Source organism: Enoplosus armatus, chromosome 18, assembly GCF_043641665.1.
Source record: "Enoplosus armatus isolate fEnoArm2 chromosome 18, fEnoArm2.hap1, whole genome shotgun sequence".
Taxonomy (NCBI): domain Eukaryota; kingdom Metazoa; phylum Chordata; class Actinopteri; order Centrarchiformes; family Enoplosidae; genus Enoplosus; species Enoplosus armatus.
In genome coordinates this window covers 17,302,957-17,322,942 of record NC_092197.1, presented here as the reverse complement: position 1 = coordinate 17,322,942, position 19,986 = coordinate 17,302,957, and the positions used below count along the sequence as shown (strand labels likewise).

Sequence of the window (19,986 nt, the reverse complement as noted above, 5' to 3'; positions counted from 1 at the left end):
ACGTGCATGAAAATTGCTTGTCTTTTCCAGGCAACTGTTCAATTGTTCAATTTAAAATGATCAGCAAGAAAATATTTGGCCATCGAGTTATCAATTAATCAATTAATTCATTTCAGAATTTCTACATTTTACACTGATCAGCCAAACAAATAGCTTTTATTTTGAACAACAACACACGGACACTATCACATGCTGAAAACGGCTGCACATCACTGCAGTGAGAAATAAAAAAAACATTATTCAGCTAAAAGCTCTTAATGAATCAGTGACACGATGCTTTTTATAAAATACAACCTCTGGCTGGGAGCTCGTTTGTGCTTTGCCACAGCACTCTGTCATCTTTAATAAATCATTTAACTGCACAAGTAAAACAATTCCCAATATACAGTGTCAAGTTTAAACGTTCTGAAAGCAGTTTGTGCTGAGTTTGCAGTATTGTAACAGGATATGACCACCCACTTCCACAGCTCTGTCTTGACACCCGTCATACTCGTTCGTGAAAATCTTAAATGCTCAGATGCACCTTCAACAGCACAGCCTGGGCTCTCGTGAGCCCTCTCGTGAACACGTGTCTGTAAATGGGATGGAAGCTAAATTAATGGTTGAAGGGTACAGCTGACCTAAATGCTCCTAAATGATACTCTGTTGTGTTTTTAATAGGCCAGGCTTTCAACCTGTCTTGAACAATTAAAGCTCTAACGTGACTTTTTTTCTGTGAATTACTTTTGGTTTTTAGAACAAGATGACAGAGTTGATACTTTGTGTTTTGATTGCCATGCATGGCATTGACTTTTTGTTTGAAATGATTGCCTTTCCTTATGATAGCATTTAATCCTATTTATTGCCCCCTTAGGACTTGACACAGCAGCAGTTCCTCCTGTGGGAGAATGATACACTCCATATTAATGAGAGATGCGGTGTGTGCAGTGGGACACATAGTTAAGAACTGATGTAAGCAGTATAAATGTTTCTTTACAGAGGACAGCAGCTGTGTGTGAGTGAAAAGACTGATTGCTTGTTTTAGATATAGGCCGCATAGTCTTAACTGCTGGGCTGCTGTCATTTCTGACTTGTACAAAGAAGTGATGTTAAAGATTGTGATTTTGACTCATTTGGAATCAAAATCACAGATGTGCATATTCTGCAGTAAACCTCTTTTGTCTGTTGCCGGGCTGCAACTAACAATTATTTTCATTATCAATGAAAATGGTGATTGTCTTCTTTATCACCTGATGAGTCAGTTGGTCTATAAAATATCAGAAAATGTGAAAAATGCCCATCACAGTTTTCCATGGTGATGTCTTCAAATAACTTGTTTTGTCAGACTAACATTCCTAAACACAAAGGTATTCAGCTTACCAGAAGAAAGCGAATATTCACATTCAGAAAGCTGGAACCAGTGATATTTAATAATAGATAATAGACAGATAGATAATAGAAATTGTTGCTGATAAAAACATTTCATTTCAGGTTTTCTTCTGTTTTATTACAGCATAGTTTCATAGTATCACTTTTTACTGCTGGAGTTACAGTTAAAAACGATGTTCTGGATATCTGTTGGATGATATATAGTATAAGTAGAGTATATTTCATTATGCACTGTGTATTTTCTTTTTATTAACTTGTCTTTGTGCCTGTTTGTTTTTCGTGTTCAATTGATTTCCTCTGGAGCCCTCTGTCTGACAGTTTAATACTTTAAATGGTTATAAAACTAAACTGCTGGCATTCTGTGTTTCAGGATCTGTATCCAGAGAGATCTCCTCTTCCTCAAGACTAAAGACTAATCGATGAATCCTGCTTAGCTGTACCTCTGGACTGTTACAGCTCACTGACATGACCTGCAGTCAGTAAACTTCTGTAGCCATGGCTTTGAAAGTGGATCTCACCGCAGAGCCAGATCAACCAGAAAAGATGCAGGAGGTTCCTGTGCCCGGCTGAGACAGTGACTGAGGGAGGCAACAATCGGGTGAAAGGTGAATGGAGACAAGGAAGACAGCGGGGGTTCTTTTCTGGACCCCTGCCCCAGTCCACACCTCACCCACCAGCTCTGTAATATCTGAGGATGCGTGGGAGGATGAGGATGAAGATCAGGCAGAGAAAGATGATGACTTTGTCAGCCAGATGGACGAGAACGGCATCATTGGACTGTCGGAAGCACTAGAGGATGTGGAGTTTGGGGAAACTCATGCAGAATGTTATCCAAACTTGTACGCTGGACCCCGAAATCCAGAGGAGGCAGACCCTATTGGGCTGTCCCTCGCCGAATCACCAGGAGAGGACGTACAAATACTGTCCCCATGTGAGTCTTCAAATTTAATGTTCTCAAAGGACCACTTGTTTTGAATGTTTGAGCACTTTACATCACAGCTGACCATTTAGCAAACCAGGATATTGTGTCTGGTCCAGTCATCAATTCTGACAATATTTCATAAAGGAATTGTTTTGACTGTAAAATGTCAGAACTACTACAAAATGTCCAACTACTGTACCTCGCCACAATCTAAAGATATGCAATTTATTATAATTTATTATGTATTCATTTTATCAGAAAAGCAGCAAATCCTGACAAATCAGAAGCTGAAAGTAGGGAGCATTTGTCATCTATTTTAATCGATTATCAAAATAGTTACAAATGACTTTTCTGACAAATTGACTCATTGTTGTAGCTCTAATCCATCACAGTAACCATCAAGTCTATATTCTTTTCTTTAGTTTCTAGTTTGCAGTTACAGTTCAACACATCGGAGAAAGAGATGAAAGTATCAGTTCCTCAATGCAATGCCAATATTCAAATACAACACGTGAAAAAAAAGTATGCTCATTTTACAATCAAGCTGCACTTAGACTGTATTACCAGGTAACATGAGGGTAACGCTGGCGAAAATGAATGTAGACTTGATGTTCACTGTGATGGATTACACAACTCAAGCAAGTTTCAAGAGTCTGCTTGTTGATTTTCATACCATGCAGATATAAAGGGGCACCAATGGCTGCCTGGACCAGCAGGGAAAATACATGAAACAATCTCAAATTGTCTAGCATGCATTTGAGAGTTGACGTTAAAATACTATATATTCATTCACTGTGTTGAAACCATCTCTCCATGTCTTTGGCAGGCGATGACTTGATGGGTAGCTTAAAAGCTTGGACAGTGGATGAGGAGGTGAGGCAGAGGAAAGGAGAGCAGGGGATAGAGTGCCTCCCTGACACATACTTGGACATGACAGAGGAGGAGAGAGCTGGAGAGGGAGTGGGGAAGAGGAGTGCCAGGAGGAGAAAGAAGAATGAACACAGTAGCACCTCTAGAGGGTTTGGAACTACGAATGGCTTGGCTGAGAGCTATATTTTCAAAGGCTTTACACGATCTGGTGGCGCTCATCTGCTGAACATGGAACCTGCTGGAGTCTCCAATCATCACTGCCCAACATCCCAGTCTGACTCACCTGTCACAGCCCCCACCTTCCCCCACCTCCTCCACTTCACTGCGGAGGAAATAGCTGCTGCTCCAGGGATCGAAGCTGAAACATTTCCAGAGACAAGCTTCATAGAAAGTCTTTCAGAATCACGCAGGAGCCACATAAGCCTCAAGTCCAGTCCTCGTGGTCCCGAGGTAATGCTCAGGGCTTCTCTGCAGTCAGATCATCACAGCGGGGTAAGTAATGGGCCTTTAAAGGAATCAGCCAAGTCAGAGAAGCATCATAAAAAGCCCACTCCCTCACCAAGGAAGACCATGCAGCACTCTTCTGATGCTGCATATTCAAGGAGTCGATCCCTCAGCACGGTCAGGGCGGACTCCTTAAAATTCACAGAGACCACAAGTCCTGACAGAGAGCCAGGAACACCCAGAACCCGGAGTAATGCTGCTGAAGTGGATGAATCCAGGTGAACCACATTCCCATAGCCAGTTATTTTTTACCACGCCTTATGTTGGATCTTTTTCATCCATCCTGCTTTTTTGTAGTTCACTAACCATGAATTTTATCGTATTTCCAGAAAAGGGCCGCTGAGTTACCGCACACCAGACTTCTCCCTGGTGGAGCCCAGGGTCCGTTTCCCCAAAGGTGGTTACAAGCCCCCCAAAAGCAGACGCTCGTCCCAGAGGGAGTCCCTGTCACCTGAGCCCCCCTTAGTGTTTAAATCCCCTGCTGACATTGTGAAAGAAATCCTACTGAACACCACAGATGGATCTCCTGCCTCATCAGACTCCGACAGACCCCCAACCAGTGCCCTCAACTCCACTGTTCCTCAGGAGTTCAGATGCCGCCAGCAGGCCACCACACTGCTCGAACAACTGCAGGTAGAGACTGAGAGCCTCCTGTCAGAGTAGGCGAGGAAAACTGAGCCTTTGGAAAACAATCAGATCACACAGTACAGGTGTTGTTGAAGCTATGCTTGTGTTTATTTTGTCAGATGACTTCCGACTGAAGGTTGCAGTTGATAGTGATTTACTTGACATCTCAGCACAGCAGTGCAGGAGTTACTGTTCACCTGGTTAACAGGTAGTTTTTATGGTTGTCAGTTTTCTGAAAACAGCAACAAAAACAAATGTGTAAATGAGAGCAACGTAACCATGGCTGTACTGAAACACAGTGTAGGTGATCACGGAGAGCAGGGGGGGGACAGAACAGGCGAGCTGAGACTTTCTGTCCCACTCACTTCCAGAGGTTGGCTGTTTTGTTGTTTGAGGAGGGAGAAGAAGAGATTTGGCCGATTTGCTATTGTACGCAGAGTGTGTGATACACAGTCAGGGTCTATCACACACTCCCTCTGAACATGCGACAGCACAGGACCCAGAGTTGTGTGATTTGAGAAAGCACTCTTTACACATCTTTAGTCTTATTTGATTGTTAAACAGCAGAAACACATTTTATGACTTCAAAATGTACCCTCCCACTTTTTGTCTGGCTCAAGGTGTAATGGCTGCCAGGACAGCAGCACACTGACAAATCCTGCATGTGATCTCGAACAGGACTCCTAAAAGACCTAAGAGGTTTCCTAAATGTCTGAAGGGAAATTTCCTCAAATAAATTTCCTCTTTCCTGTCACATTTGAAGTTTCAAATTTAGCCCTCATATTGTATCTAAAACAAGGTGCCACTTGCAGCTTGCAGCCACTTCACCGCCTTCCTTGCTCATTCCCCACCAGCTGTCCCACTTTACATCCTTCCCGTTTCTATAGCAACGCTGACGTCAAACAACAAGACACCATGTACTAAGCAGGGAAGGCACACAAAAGTGAAATTAAACTTCAAAGTTTGTTTTTTATTGAGTATACAGAAGAGATTTCAATTACTACGTAGTACCAAAACGTCTTGGATGGTTTAGAGATTGTTTTTCACCAGGTTATCAGTATAACATATATAAATACACCCTTGTGTATTCTGGCCTATATTCCAGTATTACATTCTTTATGCTTTTATTCTTAATCAATCTACTGCAGCAAGGCCATTACAAAATGTGGACTTGAAACTTATGTTTATACTTGAGAGATTTTGATAGAAAGTGTGAAGTGGAATCATTTCTGCAGATCATTGACTTTGAGACAACACAAATGACTCTGTTCTCAGTTATAGTGTAACATAACAATAATATATGAGTTGTCCTTCCAGGATCCTTTGGCTACTGCACCAGTCCCATGCTGTATTCACACTAGTCTTCATATGATAATAGAGAGTCGGAACATTTAAATACTGAGAATGATCTGCATCTTTTGAAAGTGGATCAGTGTGTTTTAGAGCTGGCCATCATGCACACACACTTACTTTCTTACTTCCTCTCCCTCTCCTCTCGCTGCAGGAGGACTACAACAGACTGCTGACTAAGTACGCCGAAGCGGAGAACACCATTGATCGCCTGCGTCTGGAAGCCAAGGTAGTTAATGTAGAAATCAGGCTATAATTTATCACTATTTAATGGTGCGAAGTAGTGCAGGCTTTTAAAAAGCACTACATATCAGTACATTTATTTTAGGTCACAATTTTAAGTCACCATGATACATCCAAGTTCTGTAAAAGCTTCAAAATGATGGACAGATTATTTTTCTCAAACATCTATATTAAATGATTGAATTCATTTTTCAAAACACAGATGTATAAATGTTCAACAGAAATACCGGACTCACATCTACAAGGACGTGGCTTTCATTAAATAAAGGAACAACAGTGAAAGCACTATTATTTTCAAAATAGACCTTAATATTAAGAGACATGTTAACCGAAAGTGTTCGAAATGTCAGTTTGAGCTTCCTCCTACGTGTTTTGACAATTTAAGATTGAACCACGGTGGTTCAGAGAGTCCAGGATACTATGAACCAACAGAAAACCAAGGCCACAGCCCACATGAAGTGGCTAAAAATATATAAGAAGATCTTCTTGTGACCAACCTCTTTCAGACAAACAGTTGGCCCTTTGTGTGTGTGTTTCCTGCATGTGGTCAGTACTGTTTTAGCATTCAGTAACATTCACTTGTTTTAGTATCTGCTGCTGGAAGTCTGTAGCCAAAGTTATCCATTGATTGAACAGACGAACTATCATTTCAGGCCCATAGATCATTTCATTCACTTTTGTATAATGTTGTTTTTGTATTTTTGTGGCCATGTAATACGACATTAGGCATCACCCAATAATATTCTGGGCCTTTTTTATGTGTAGTGATACTTCTATCAAATACAGGGATAATAAGGCTGTGTGATGTGATGTGTCTTATTAAAGGGATTCTAGCACCAAGATATAAATAATAATAATTATATATAAAAATTCAAGCTGTGCAATAGAAGCCAAAAGAAGATAAAATGAGCAACTATAAAATACTTGGATGGTTAAATATGCAAAGAAGAATCTAATGAAAGCACATTTATATAATAAAGCCACAGGTGCTAATTTCTTTGTTTCAGGATATTCAATTATTTATCAGCTTGTTGTGTGTCTGTATTCATCAACTTTATTTTTACAGGACCGACATATAGAGATCCAACAGCCCAGGGCCAGACATTGTCAGCACAGCACAGGCAGAGCAGTATGTCAGAGCAAATGATGAGAAATGTTGTATGTTAAGAGAGACATGAAGCAGGAGGAGTGTTGTGAAGTAGCTCCTTTAAAGAATTTTTGGCCCATTTCTGCTCCAGCAGCACTGCCCTACAATCAGCACCAATTAAAATCAGCTTACTGAGCTCCCTGCCTCTCCTCCATCTCCTTCACTTCACTGCTGCACCGCCATCTGTCTCCCCCTCCCTCTGCATGTATAACATCACTCAGGCAGGGTGGGAGGAGTGGCTTTACTCTTAAATGTACCGTCAGACTATTGCTTCTTCAATACATCAGTAAATGCATCACCTTCTTAGAGTCATTTTTGACATTTTGAAATAAAAACTGCCTGAACCATGATGGGTTCCAGTCTGATTCATGATCTTAGTTTAGGTCATTCCATCTTCCTGACCCATTTTTTCAGTGTGTTGACTCTGAACTGTATAGTGTGTGTGTGTGTGTGTGTGTGTGTGTGTGTGTGTGTGTGTGTGTGTGTGTGTTTTAAAGGGACTGTTGAGGTCAGTTTAAGGTCATTATGATTTACTGCTTATCAGGGAGGGCGTCCATTCATTGTCTTTTTCATTAATTCTGTACGTGTGTTGACAGTGAGGGGAGGGGCGACCACCCAGCGTATATGTTTAACCTCTTTAGTCCAGTCCAGTTCAAATTCAGATACAACATGAAGTCTTGAAATGTGACAGTGGTCAGTCACTGATATCACCATTCTTGTGGAAAGGAAAAAGTTGTGCCAATATATCACCAGACTTGTACATTTAAACAGATCGTGTTGACATGCATGCTCTTATTTTCCCACCAGGTGAACCTGTACTCGGACCCCCCAAAGCCCGGCCTCTCGTTGCAGTCAGGACTGAACCACGACACCTCAAAGGTCATCACGCTGGATTTTCCAAAGGCTCAGAGAGCAGAGATCAACTCAGCCTCTCTTCATCCAGACGGACACAGCACCCATCAGGGTACATTCGTCCTATTCAATATTTACCACTTCTCTGTCAAATCATATCAATCATATAAATCAATGAATCTGCTTTCCTCTGCACCTGTCACATGAACAGGAAGTTCCTCTGCCAGAAGCCCATACCCTCAGGTAGGCCAGCAGCTGGCCAAGATCCTCTACAGTCAGGCCGACAAGTTCCTCCAGCAGGTAAATGACAGATTAAAACTATCAACAGGGATGCAAGTCCTTGTGGATTTGCTGAATGATGTGACTCAGGAAAGTAATCAGAGATTTCTTTATTCAGCTGCAGACTTTTGAGGATCTCCTAAAGAGCAAAAAACTCAAACCTTTTGAACAGATGAAGGTAAGAAGAACAAACCTTTCTAGAATTACATCTAATGGCCACCGCGTATCCAAACTAATGAGCCGATGCTCCTCTTCAGGGCCTCTCACAGCTTGCTGAGGGACTGGACTCTTTAGAAAGCGGCTACCTGTTAGCGAGGGATGAGTACAAACTCCTGCAGCAGCGAGGGGCAGAAGTCAGCCTATTTGACCCTGAACGGTGAGAGTGATGTCCAACATAAATACGCCATAGATGACATTTTCTGTTCTGTACTTAATCGTGCGTGTCTGTATGCATGTGTATGTATCAGGGAGCTGGAGGGGCTGATCTTTCAGTGCGGGCTGCGTATGGATGAGCTGAAGGAGCAGGTGGAACAGATGCGACTGGAGCAGCCCACCTGCGAGGCTCCACCCTCTCCACCTCGTCACCCCACCCCTTCATCTGTCCCCTCTGAGGGGGGAGAAACTCTGACTCACCCACAGGTCTGTATTAATGCACCCCGTCCCTGAACTGCACAGAAACCCTGTAAGTTGTCTCTGCATCAGTGCCACAAAGTCACTGTACACAATGACTAGTGTCACTCTGAACAGAAATATAAGAGATCTGTATTTGCAGATGTTGTATACACCCATAGAGGACGACTAGAAAATACTATGTACTGTTTTGTCCTGATAGGAATCCTGTGAGACATAGTGGATGTTGCATTTTGGATTTGTTCTCGTCCAGTCTTGTGGGGCTCTTACGTACAAGATCAGCCTTTAGCAGTGAGAGATGCTGGTTAATGTTGAAACGATTAGTCAATTAGTTTATTGACTAATTAATTAATCATTAGCATTTTGTCTGAAGTGAATCATTTGATCATACATCAAGCTAAAAAAAGAGAAAGAAAAAGTAATTTGAAGATGTTTTTGTCACTATTTTCTGATACTTGATAGACCAAATAATTAAACGATTAATCAAAAAATAATTGACAAATGAATCAATGATGAAATAATTGTTATCGTAGCCCTAATGCTGGTACTGGTGCTGATATAATATTTGATCTTTGTTCATGTGGAAGTGCAGGTCAGTCATCATCTGGTTCTATTTGTTGCCTCATCAGGAAACATTGTTCCACTCAAAGATAATGGTGTGTGCTAAAAATAGTTCCCTCTCCATAGTGATTCCAGCACAGTCACTAGTCTTAAAAAAGGCTAATTAAACTCCAAACCAAAGGCAGCTGTGTAGCTGTCAGCCCACTGGCACGTCCCATCATTTGACCTGCTATGAAATGGCAGAACATAATGATGCAACTCCTTCTCCCTCCAGAGCCCGCCTGTGCCTTTGCTTGTCGATCTGCGAGAGGCCGTGGCGGTGGAGGTGAGCTCAGCCAGTGAAGAGAGTGATGAAGAGGAGGCAGAGGCGGAGGATGAAGAAACTCTGAATTCTCTTTATCGCAGAGCACTGAATGGCAAACACAGACACGTTGAACAAGACTTTGACACACTAATGGATCAGTGAGTGGTGATGTCGTCTGACCATCAGTATCTTTGCTCAGGAGGACTTTCGTTATTTCACCCTGAATGTTTTTCCTCCTTCTGTTTAGCTACCAAAGCTTCAAGGAGCTTCCCAAACTGTTAGACAATAGCCAGGGGGAAGGAGCTCCCCTTTCTGCTGCCTCAAGAACCAACATGCCGCCTGGGGACGAGGAGAGAGAGAGACAGGGTCAGGGAACTGGAAACCTTGAAGTCCAGGAGAGTCTTCCTCAGAGGTTAGAGTGGTTTAATCAGCAGCACTGTGTCTAAGAATGTGTTCTTTAATGTCCAGATATAGTTCTTTTTATCCAGAATGGTAAAATAATACTGCTGAATCAGCCACCTTTTTATTAAAAAAGGAAATGATATAAATAAAAAATGTACAAAAAACACAAAAATACTAAGGTAAGCTGATTTTAGTAGCTCCACTGGACTAAAGTCTCTCTACTTCTCTGTTGACAGAAAAGCCAAATCAGACCATCAGGACTCTCCTCCTGTTCGCACCAGTAAACAGCGGACTGGCAGGTCCAGTCCTCCGTCACGCAGGGCCTCCAGCCAGTCCACCACCCTCCCCGTTCATCCTGCTAGTAGCAGAAGGAGGTTAGAGGTGGGAAAGTCCCACAGCAGCAGTCTGAGCAGTCTGAGAGAGATCGCCGCGTCGGAGAGGAGGAACTCCAAACTCCAAAGTGGGAGCAGCAGAGTGCTCTCTCAGGTCTGTTTTTACTGTCTGTCTTTGATTCTACTTTGATTTCATCCACAAATGTGGCATGGCTAGGAGACACAGTGCTCAACATTGGGTGGTGTGCAGAGTCTAACCCTCACACTCTAGAGATTCACAACTAACCATGCTTTTAAAATTGAGCAACTTTTACTGCAGTAATCAGTTAAAGGATTCTGACCTTTCAGATATACTGCAACATTTTCTTTGTTCCTTGAATACTACTACATTTATTGAACAAACTGTAATTAATCATGACTGTAGCCATACTCATCCCTCCCTAGATTTCCTTTTTAACCTTAAATTCTGAATGTTTCTATATGTTTTGAGCTAAGAGACTCTTGACATGTAAGTAACATAAAGTAAATACTTTTGATCCTGTGCAAAAATCAACATTGAAACAGCAGTACACTGTTTTAGATGGATTAAGAGGAGGGTGGAAAGGCTGATGCTTATAAAGCTTATTTAATTACACCAAACAATGTTTTTGTGTATTATAGTGTTTATACACAAGTGTGACAAACATTGCTGCATCAGAATGTGTATAAATAAATGTTATGTAATGGTTGTTCCTTGTTGTGTTGACCAGGATGGGATCATCTCACCGGAGACGGACAGCGGGTTTGTGGGCTCAGAGAGCAGCCGCCTGACTCCTGCAGCAGCTCCCAGTCCTGTCCACCAGAGGGCGCCAGAGAGGTGAGGAAGTCCAGCACTGCTTCTCCGCCACCACACAAAATTACTGCACCATAGATCTTACCTCATGTGCCATCCCCCACCAGTTACAAACACACACACACACACACACACACACACACACACACACACACACACACACACACACACAGCATACTGATGTCTGATCCTACAGCTCTAAAGCCCCTGATTCTCTTTTCCTTACTGTTTTCAACGAAGTGGAGAACATTATGTCTTTTGTATCTTCTGTCTTTGAATGTTTGTATGTTTGGTGCGACAGTGTCTCAGTGCCTCAGAAGGGGAACCCAGGGCAGCCTCAGACGGGCCCAGTCTCAGCACCATCTCCTGCTTCCTCATCGTCACACAGTTGCACGGCAATGGAGCCCAAAGGGGGCTCCCAGCTCAGCCCCGACCAGCCTAGGAGAACCAGACGGGGGCAGAGGAGGCGCACCTTGTCCTGCTCTCCACAGCGCTGGGTCAGTCAGGCAGAACAGACCAGGGCCGACCGCAGGACCAGTGAGTTTGGGCTGGAGAGTGACAGCAGTGAGTAAAAATAATCTGTAAAATCCTGTCGCCCTGTTACTCTCACTCTTTTTCATTAGTGTTGTGTATTTGATTATGTCTTTAACCTGCTGTCCTCCTCTGTCTGTCTCTGCAGCTCACACTATGTCTGAGGACGGACAGAATTACCAGTACGCAGAATCTATCAGGTCCCCCCACAGCTCCAGCCCGAGCTCCTCCCCCACTGCACGGTATCGCCATGGCGATTCTCTCAGAGCTCTGAGCTCCAGTCAGGTGGCGAATCGCAAGTGAGTGTGTGTGTGTGTGTGTGTGTGTGTGTGGCAGCAGCTGCAGTGGAGATAGCTGTGCAAACAAGGCCAGGTTTATGTGTCCCTGTAGAGACTCCTTATTTCTGATTGATGAAAATAATAATTCTCAGATACTTCCTGAAGTTGACTTGTTAACTCCTGTAAGTTTACCTCTCAACATTAAGCCACACGTCTCATGAAACGCTGCACCATCCTTAATGTTTCTATCATCATATTCTTTTATGTATTTCATTACAGAATCGGCTACTGTTGAATGTGGTTGCATATTAGGAGGTACTGTGTATTGTTTCCTGCATGGTGTGGTGTTGCATGACTCTTTCCAAAGAGTGTGTGTACGTTTTGGAATGACACCTGCGTAAATACTTGGCAAGTCACCCGGCAATCTGGTCACTTGACTGTTTTCTCAGTGCAGCAATTCAGTGGTCACATTTCCTTGACTTTACTGCTGTTCGACCTTGGACACGTGTGCTGGTGAAAAACAGAAACATGTGCTAAATGTAAACATGACTTCCAACTGGGTTGTTTCATAGGATTTTAAATATCCTTTGTGTGTGTTTTTTTTGTTTTTAGTGATGCAATCCAGACGCTGCAGACGGAGGTGACCAGACTGAAGGAGAGACTAGAAAGCTGTCTGAGAAAGAAGAAGCCTCTGAGCTCTGCGAGAGCAGCTCCTTCAGCCCAGGAGAGCTACACTCACTACAACACCTCTACACCTCGCGTCAGGTGGGTTTTTTATCTTCCACCTGTCCTACAGCAACACTGCAGCCTGTCTGCAGAGTGAAGCAACAGGACAGAGCTCATATTCTCCCATCACCTAGGTCTGGGGAACGACTGAGTGATGTCAGCAGGGGAGGAAGAGACAGACAGACGGTCGACGATTCTACACTGAGACGAACGACCAGGGAGAGACCACTTTCTGCACACAGACAAAAACCACAACCTGACATCTGTAAGTTGATCTGAATTTATATATGTCCTAAATACTGAACATGTCAGGATGGCCAAGTGGTCCAAGGTGCTGCGTTCAGGTCGCAGTCTCCTCTGGGGGTGTGGGTTCGATTCCCACTTCTGATAAACATGTCTTAGTCTGATTTCCTCCTGGGGATCAATAAAGTATTTCTGATTCTGATTTACACTTGACCCTTCACTCAGAGCTTTACTTGAAAGATCTTGTATAATCCATCCATTTTACTGCTAGCATGTATAGTATGTCCTTCAGTGAAGGGCAAGATTTATAAACGTGTTTACGGTTTATTCACATACATACATGATCCCTGTGGTTAGGTATTACATTACAGGATTGGGTCCAAAAAGAATAACACAAAAGAACCCAACTAAATGTGTGTGTACAATCATGATGCATAGAAAACATATCCACTTAGACTTGTACATAGATATTATATGGACACATATGAAAGCATATTCACCCTAAGAAAGCACGTGATTTGAATGATACAGCATATCATTTAATGCATGTAATATCTTTGTTTACAGTGACATGTTCAGAGCCCTCTACACCACCTCTGGTGTCCAGATGTACTCAAACCTCAAATACTGTCCACGGCAGAACACACACCAGTAAGAACAGCCGTCCACTGCAGACATTTTGATTGATTGATTGATTGATTGATGATTTTGAACTGAAATCCAGTCGACTTTTTAGGCAACTTCAGATGTTTTAGCTGGCAGTCCAGTCCAGATGAACCTCTTTCTATAGCTTACTTCAGTCTCTCCTGTTCTAACCCAAAATGTGTCAGACACTATTATATTTCCATAGATACACACTCAGAAATGTGAATTCATAGCAACATCTATTTTTAATTAAAAAAAAAAAAAGTGTTAAGATTATCTTAATGTAGATTAGTAATAGGAGCAAATCTTCCAGAACAGATTGTGCCTACCCTGCTGGTGAGTGTATATGTGTGTGTGTGTGTGTGTGTGTTGCAGGGCAGCATCCTGGTCTGTCTGAAACAGCAGATGAGCCTGACAGCAGAAGTCGCCGAGCTCCTCTTTGTTCTCAGTGTTTGCCACGTCAACGAGGGCGACTGGAAAGTAAGGAGGCTCCTTTCACACTTGTGTTGTCTCTCCTTCTACGTTTTTGTTCTTTCTTGACTTCCTTCGCATTCAGGCAAATCCTATCCAATTAAATCCTACTTCTGTGTGTGTTCTTTACTGTCAGGGCCAGTTGGTGGCAACAGAGAGTCGACCCACTCCTCTCACTGCCGTCACTGTCCTGTCTGTGGATGTCCTGAACTGTACAGAAGCACTGAGTCAGGTTAGAGACCATGTGATCACACACACAGCTAACGGAGTGCTGAGTTTTGAATGCTTACTGAGAAAGATGTCTTTACACTGCAGGCCTTTGCTCTGTGAGGTTGATGATGTAATCCATGACTTGTCAAAATCTGAGTTTGTTGTTCAGTACCAGCAGCATACGCTTTGGTACAGTCACATAAATCAGTTCAGACTTAATTACTTAATTTACTATTAAGTGAACTGAATTATCTGAAGTGTTAACAGAGCTTCTGACTTGCTCTGTGATTCAGACGCCCCCCCACACACAAGTTGCCAACCAGCCGAGACCCCTGACAGAGTGGCGAAGAGCAGATACTTTGCAGCTGCAACTCCACCTGCACTGCTGCACTGCATGCCAGTGTGCCCGTCACCACTCCTGTAAGTAACAATACAATATGTACTTCACAAATTGTCATAGTATATTTCTTTCCCTGTTAGTACACAAGAAATAATTTTGTACTAACAAGAAATGTAAGTATGGCTGACTTTGTAATTCTTTATCTGTAAAAGTGTATATAATTCTGAATAGCGTATTTCCTGTGGATATTGCAATGTATGGAACGATATTTTTAGGAACACAATTCTATGTCTGTATAATGATTTTCTTTATATTTCACTATCATGAAACATTTTAATAGTCCATACATATAAAAAACATACATGTGTACATATAAGTGTGTGTGTGTGTGTGTGTGTGTGTGTATATATATACATATATATATATATATATATACACACACAGACACTTATATACATATGTACGTTTGTATATTCATGTGTGTGTGTATATATACATATACACACACACACACTTGTATATAAAGATATACATACATATGTATGTTTTTATGTTCATATGTGTGTATATATACACACTTATATGTACACATGTATGTTTTTTATATGTATGGACTATTAAAATATATTCATGATAGTGAAATGAAAAGAAAATCATTATACAGACATAGAATTGTGTTCCTAAAAATATCGTTCCATACATTGCAATATCCACAGGAAATACTCTATTCAGAATTTTATACACTTTTACAGATAAAGAATTACAAAGTCAGCCATACTTACATTTCTTGTTCGTACAAAATGATTTATTGTGTACTAACGGTGAAAGAAATATACTATGAAAATTAATGAAATGTATGTACGCATATATGTATGTATGTTTGTATGTTCATATGTATGTATATAAACATATATATACATAGGATATTTTTAGGAACACAATTCTATGTATAATGATTTTCTTTTCATTTCACTATCATGAATACATTTTAATAGTCCATATACACACACACACACACATTTTACAGATAAAGAATTACATATGAATAGACTATTCACTATATGAATACATATGTATTTGTGTATGTATACACATACATATAAACATAAACGTGTGTGTGTGTATATATGTATGTATATAAATATACACACACATACTCATACAAACAAACATACATGTGCACATACACGCAATATATACACATATACATACATATGAACATACAAACCTATGTATGTATGTATGTATGTATGTACGTATGTACGCATACATACATATGTGTATATATGTATATATACATATACACGCATGTATATATACACACACATACTCACAGACATACATATGTATATATATATATATACACACATGTATACATACATACATACATGCATATAAATATACACAAACACCTTGCGACGCCACGTAATATATGTATGGTTTTGAAATTTAAAAGAAAAATCCTAATACAGACAGAATTGTGTTGCTAAAAATAAAATCATATTAAGTTAACTATTTAGGTTGATTGTACCGTAATTGGTCTGTGCTTATTGTATATACTTTTTATGTTCATTTAAATATTGTAAATGTATGTATTTTTTATATCTTATATTTTACGTACCTCTCATTTCTAACTCTATGCTACTTTTTTTATTCTTGAATGGGAGCACCTGTAACATGTCTAATTTCCCCCCGGGTATCAATAAAGTATTTCTGATTCTGATTCTTATATATGTGTGTATGTGTATATATGTATATATGTGTGTGTGTATATGTATATATACATATATATCTATACATACACACACATATATACATACCTATACATACATATATACACATACATACATACATACAAATACATATATAAACACATACACATGCACATCCATAAACATGTACATATGTATATATAGGTATGTTTATATATGTATACACACACATACATACAAACATACACCTTGCGAAGGCATGTAATATATGTATGATAATGAAAATTTTAAAAATCATAATAGAGACAGAATTGTGTTGCTAAAAATGAAATCGTCACATACATTGCAATATCTACAGGTAATTCAGAATTTTATACACATAGTTTTACACAAACTTCCTGCAGGTATTAAGTTAAGTATTTAGCTTAATTGTACCGTAATTGGTCTGTGCTTATTGTATATACTTTTTATTTTCATTTAAATATTGTAAATGTATATATTTTTTATATCTTATATTTTACGTACCTCTCATTTCTAACTCTATGCTACTTTTTCTATTCTTGAATGGGAGCACCTGTAACGTGTCTAATTTCCCCCCGCGATCAATAAAGATTTCTGATTCTGATATATACACACAAACACACATATACACACGCACACATATATATACATGCATATATGTATATATACATCCACACTTATATATGTGTGTATATATACGTATGCGTGTACATTTATACACACACATATACACACATACATACATGCATGCATATATATGTACATATGTGTGTGTATATAAACACATACACCTTGCATGTAATATATGTATGATAATGAAATCAAAAACACACATATATACACACGCACACACATATATATATATATATGCATGCATATATATACATACATATATGCGTATATACATACATATATACACACACACATATAAACATATACGTGTGTGTATATATACGTATGTGTGTACATATATACACATATATACATGCATACATACATATAGACACATACACACATACATATGTGTGTGTGTATGTGTATATATGTGTGTGTATATATATACACACGCACACACACACATAAACATACATATGTATAAATATGTATGTGTATATATGTATACACACACATATATACATACAAACATACATGCGTACATACATATATAAACATACATACATATATACATACATACACACAAATAAACATATACATATTTGTATATATAGGTATGTGTGTATATATACGCACATACATAAACATACATATATAAACAAATGTGTGTATATATACGTATGTGTATATATACATACACACACATACATATGTATATATATATATATACACACAAACATACCTGCGTACATACATGCATGCATATACACATCCACCTTGCGATGGCACGTAATATATGTATGATAATAATAATTAAAAAAAAATCATAATAGAGACAGAATTGTGTTGCTAAAAATGAAATTGTCACATACATTGCAATATCTACAGGTAATTCAGAATTTTATACACAGTTTTACACAATATCTTATATTTTACATACTTCTCATTTCTAACTCAATGCTACTTTTTCTATTCTTGAATGGGAGCACCTGTAACGTGTCCGATTTCCCCCCGGGGATCAATAAAGTATTTCTGAGTCTGATTCTGATACACACACACATACACACACACACACACACACACACACACACACACACACACACATGTATATACATACATCTTGCGACAGCACGTAATATATGTATGATAATGAAATTTAAAAAAAACTCATAATAAAGACAGAATTGTGTTGCTAAAAATGAAATCGTCACATACATTGCAATATCTACAGGTAATTCAGAATTTTATACACATAGTTTTACACAAACTTCCTGCAGGTATTAAGTTAACTATTTAGCTTAATTGTACCCTCAATTGTTCTGTGCTGTTTGTTTTTTTATGCGATGAATATAATGCAGTATACATCAAGATATTTCAAAAGAAATAGGCTACTTTTTCCCCTTTTTTTATGTCGGTGGGAACTGCTGACCTAAAGTATATTGAAGCTGAGTACCTGTTACAGCATATACTACAAATAAAATATACTTAAAGATGTCAGTGTACATTACTAATGCTGTCTTGAGCTTGAGGTGGTTCTCAGATAACAGGTTAGTGCTGTATCTCTGGAAATATATTTTTCTTTTCTTTGTGAAGTTGAATCGGCAGTGGCACTCCACAGCTGTCAGCGTACATGTCATGTCCAGTTGATGCAAAGAGAAAAATGAATTTACATGTTGTACTTGCATACAAACTGCAAAAACTACTATAACTAAATGTTTTTGTCATCAAACTTACCCTCTCTTCAGGTTGTACTCATCACCCCTCTACGTGTCTCCTAGCAACAGCACTGTCACATCCTCGGGGGTCAGAGGTCACAGGGAGGTGAGGGGGAGGACAAGACGCTCCCTGTCCACTGACAAGCAGCGCTCCATGGACAGCTCTTTGAACAAAGCCATCAGAGCAGCTCAACACATGAAACACACCTCCGGACACATGGCTCGCTCTCTGGATACTGGACTGCAGTACCAGGAGCAGCTGACTCAGTCCTGCAGCTACTAGTCTGAACTCACGCCACAGCTGCAGAATCAGGCTGTGGAGACCAAAGGAGTGAGCGCAGGTGAATAAAAAATCTGAAATCCTTGTTTTCTTTGTAACTCTGCTTTCTACGTTTGGAGGAAATAATTTTTTTTAAATGTAATTTTATAACAACATTTAAGGCTCATGTGGCCAAACATGAATTTGTCTTCTGCAGGAATAATATTATTTCAGAAGATGTGCTGACATACATTGAAATCCATTGAAATGGCACTCTAAATTGATGTAGTACTGTAGATCAGTTTGATAAAAATGTTGATCATATTGATTTTTGACTTTGTTCTTCATTGGACAAGGTAGTCTTGAAATGGCAGTTATCATGAGTTAATATTCAGTTATCTTGAGCTATTTATTGATCCTGTTACTGTTTATTGATTGTGCGATTGTTTTTTTAAATCTTTTCTAGTTTGTAGAAATCTAAAAATAAGTTCAGTGTTATTTTAGTTGCTGTATAAACTGTTTTTCTGCGCTGTCAGTGAATGCACTCGCTCAATGCACCCGTTGGTCACACAAGAGACCACTATGGATTTATTTTGTAAATGGCCAACGGCTTATTTATCTCTAGAATATAATGAACTGAGTCGTGTGGCCACCTGAGATGCTGGATATCTCAATGTTGTTAGTCATTCTGTTTGTATAGACTACACATTTTAAATTGTGGAGTTTTGGAATGTAGTTCTGTACAGTACTTTATCATAACTCTGCGAGTGTAACTATGAGGCCAGACAAGTAAGTCTAGTGTAACTGACTTTATGTAGAGCAAACATTAACACACCAGCACTGCAGTGCCAAAGGCCTTTAAGCATCCAGGCTGGTGTGGATCTATCTATATCAGCACAAACAGAGGAATAAGACTATTTTTACACATAAAATGATGCATTACATTTGGTTGAAACATACCAGAGAACTGTGGATGTTTTTAAGTGAATTCTGTTTT

At 39.8% G+C, this 19,986-nt stretch overlaps 1 protein-coding gene and 1 non-coding gene across 2 annotated transcripts; both read left to right on the top strand.

Moving 5' to 3' along the window:
• The first annotated feature begins 1,946 nt into the window (after nt 1-1,946).
• On the top strand, nt 1,947-19,120 carry akna (AT-hook transcription factor). Its single transcript, XM_070925020.1, has 23 exons — nt 1,947-2,299; nt 3,117-3,882; nt 3,994-4,297; nt 5,796-5,870; nt 6,951-7,013; nt 7,839-7,995; nt 8,095-8,183; nt 8,281-8,340; nt 8,420-8,538; nt 8,630-8,801; nt 9,628-9,815; nt 9,905-10,069; nt 10,296-10,545; nt 11,141-11,247; nt 11,525-11,787; nt 11,903-12,053; nt 12,645-12,797; nt 12,893-13,023; nt 13,569-13,652; nt 14,022-14,126; nt 14,254-14,349; nt 14,621-14,747; nt 18,761-19,120. Exons 1-23 carry the CDS (start codon nt 1,978-1,980, stop codon nt 19,011-19,013), a joined length of 4,200 nt encoding a protein of 1,399 aa, XP_070781121.1. The 5' UTR covers nt 1,947-1,977; the 3' UTR covers nt 19,014-19,120.
• Nucleotides 13,066-13,148, top strand: trnal-cag (transfer RNA leucine (anticodon CAG)). Its single transcript has one exon. It is a non-coding gene; the product is annotated as a tRNA-Leu (tRNA).
• Nucleotides 19,121-19,986: the final 866 nt, after the last annotated feature.

What these genes read in the sequence shown, in the direction of transcription:
- akna (XM_070925020.1), top strand. Translation starts at nt 1,978, where the DNA reads ATGGAGACAAGGAAGACAGCGGGGGTTCTTTTCTGGACCCCTGCCCCA. An exon ending in TTTGACACACTAATGGATCA is followed by an intron (nt 9,816 to 9,904) that starts GTGAGTGGTGAT and finishes CCTTCTGTTTAG; the next exon opens with CTACCAAAGCTTCAAGGAGC. An exon ending in TCAACGAGGGCGACTGGAAA is followed by an intron (nt 14,127 to 14,253) that starts GTAAGGAGGCTC and finishes CTTTACTGTCAG; the next exon opens with GGCCAGTTGGTGGCAACAGA.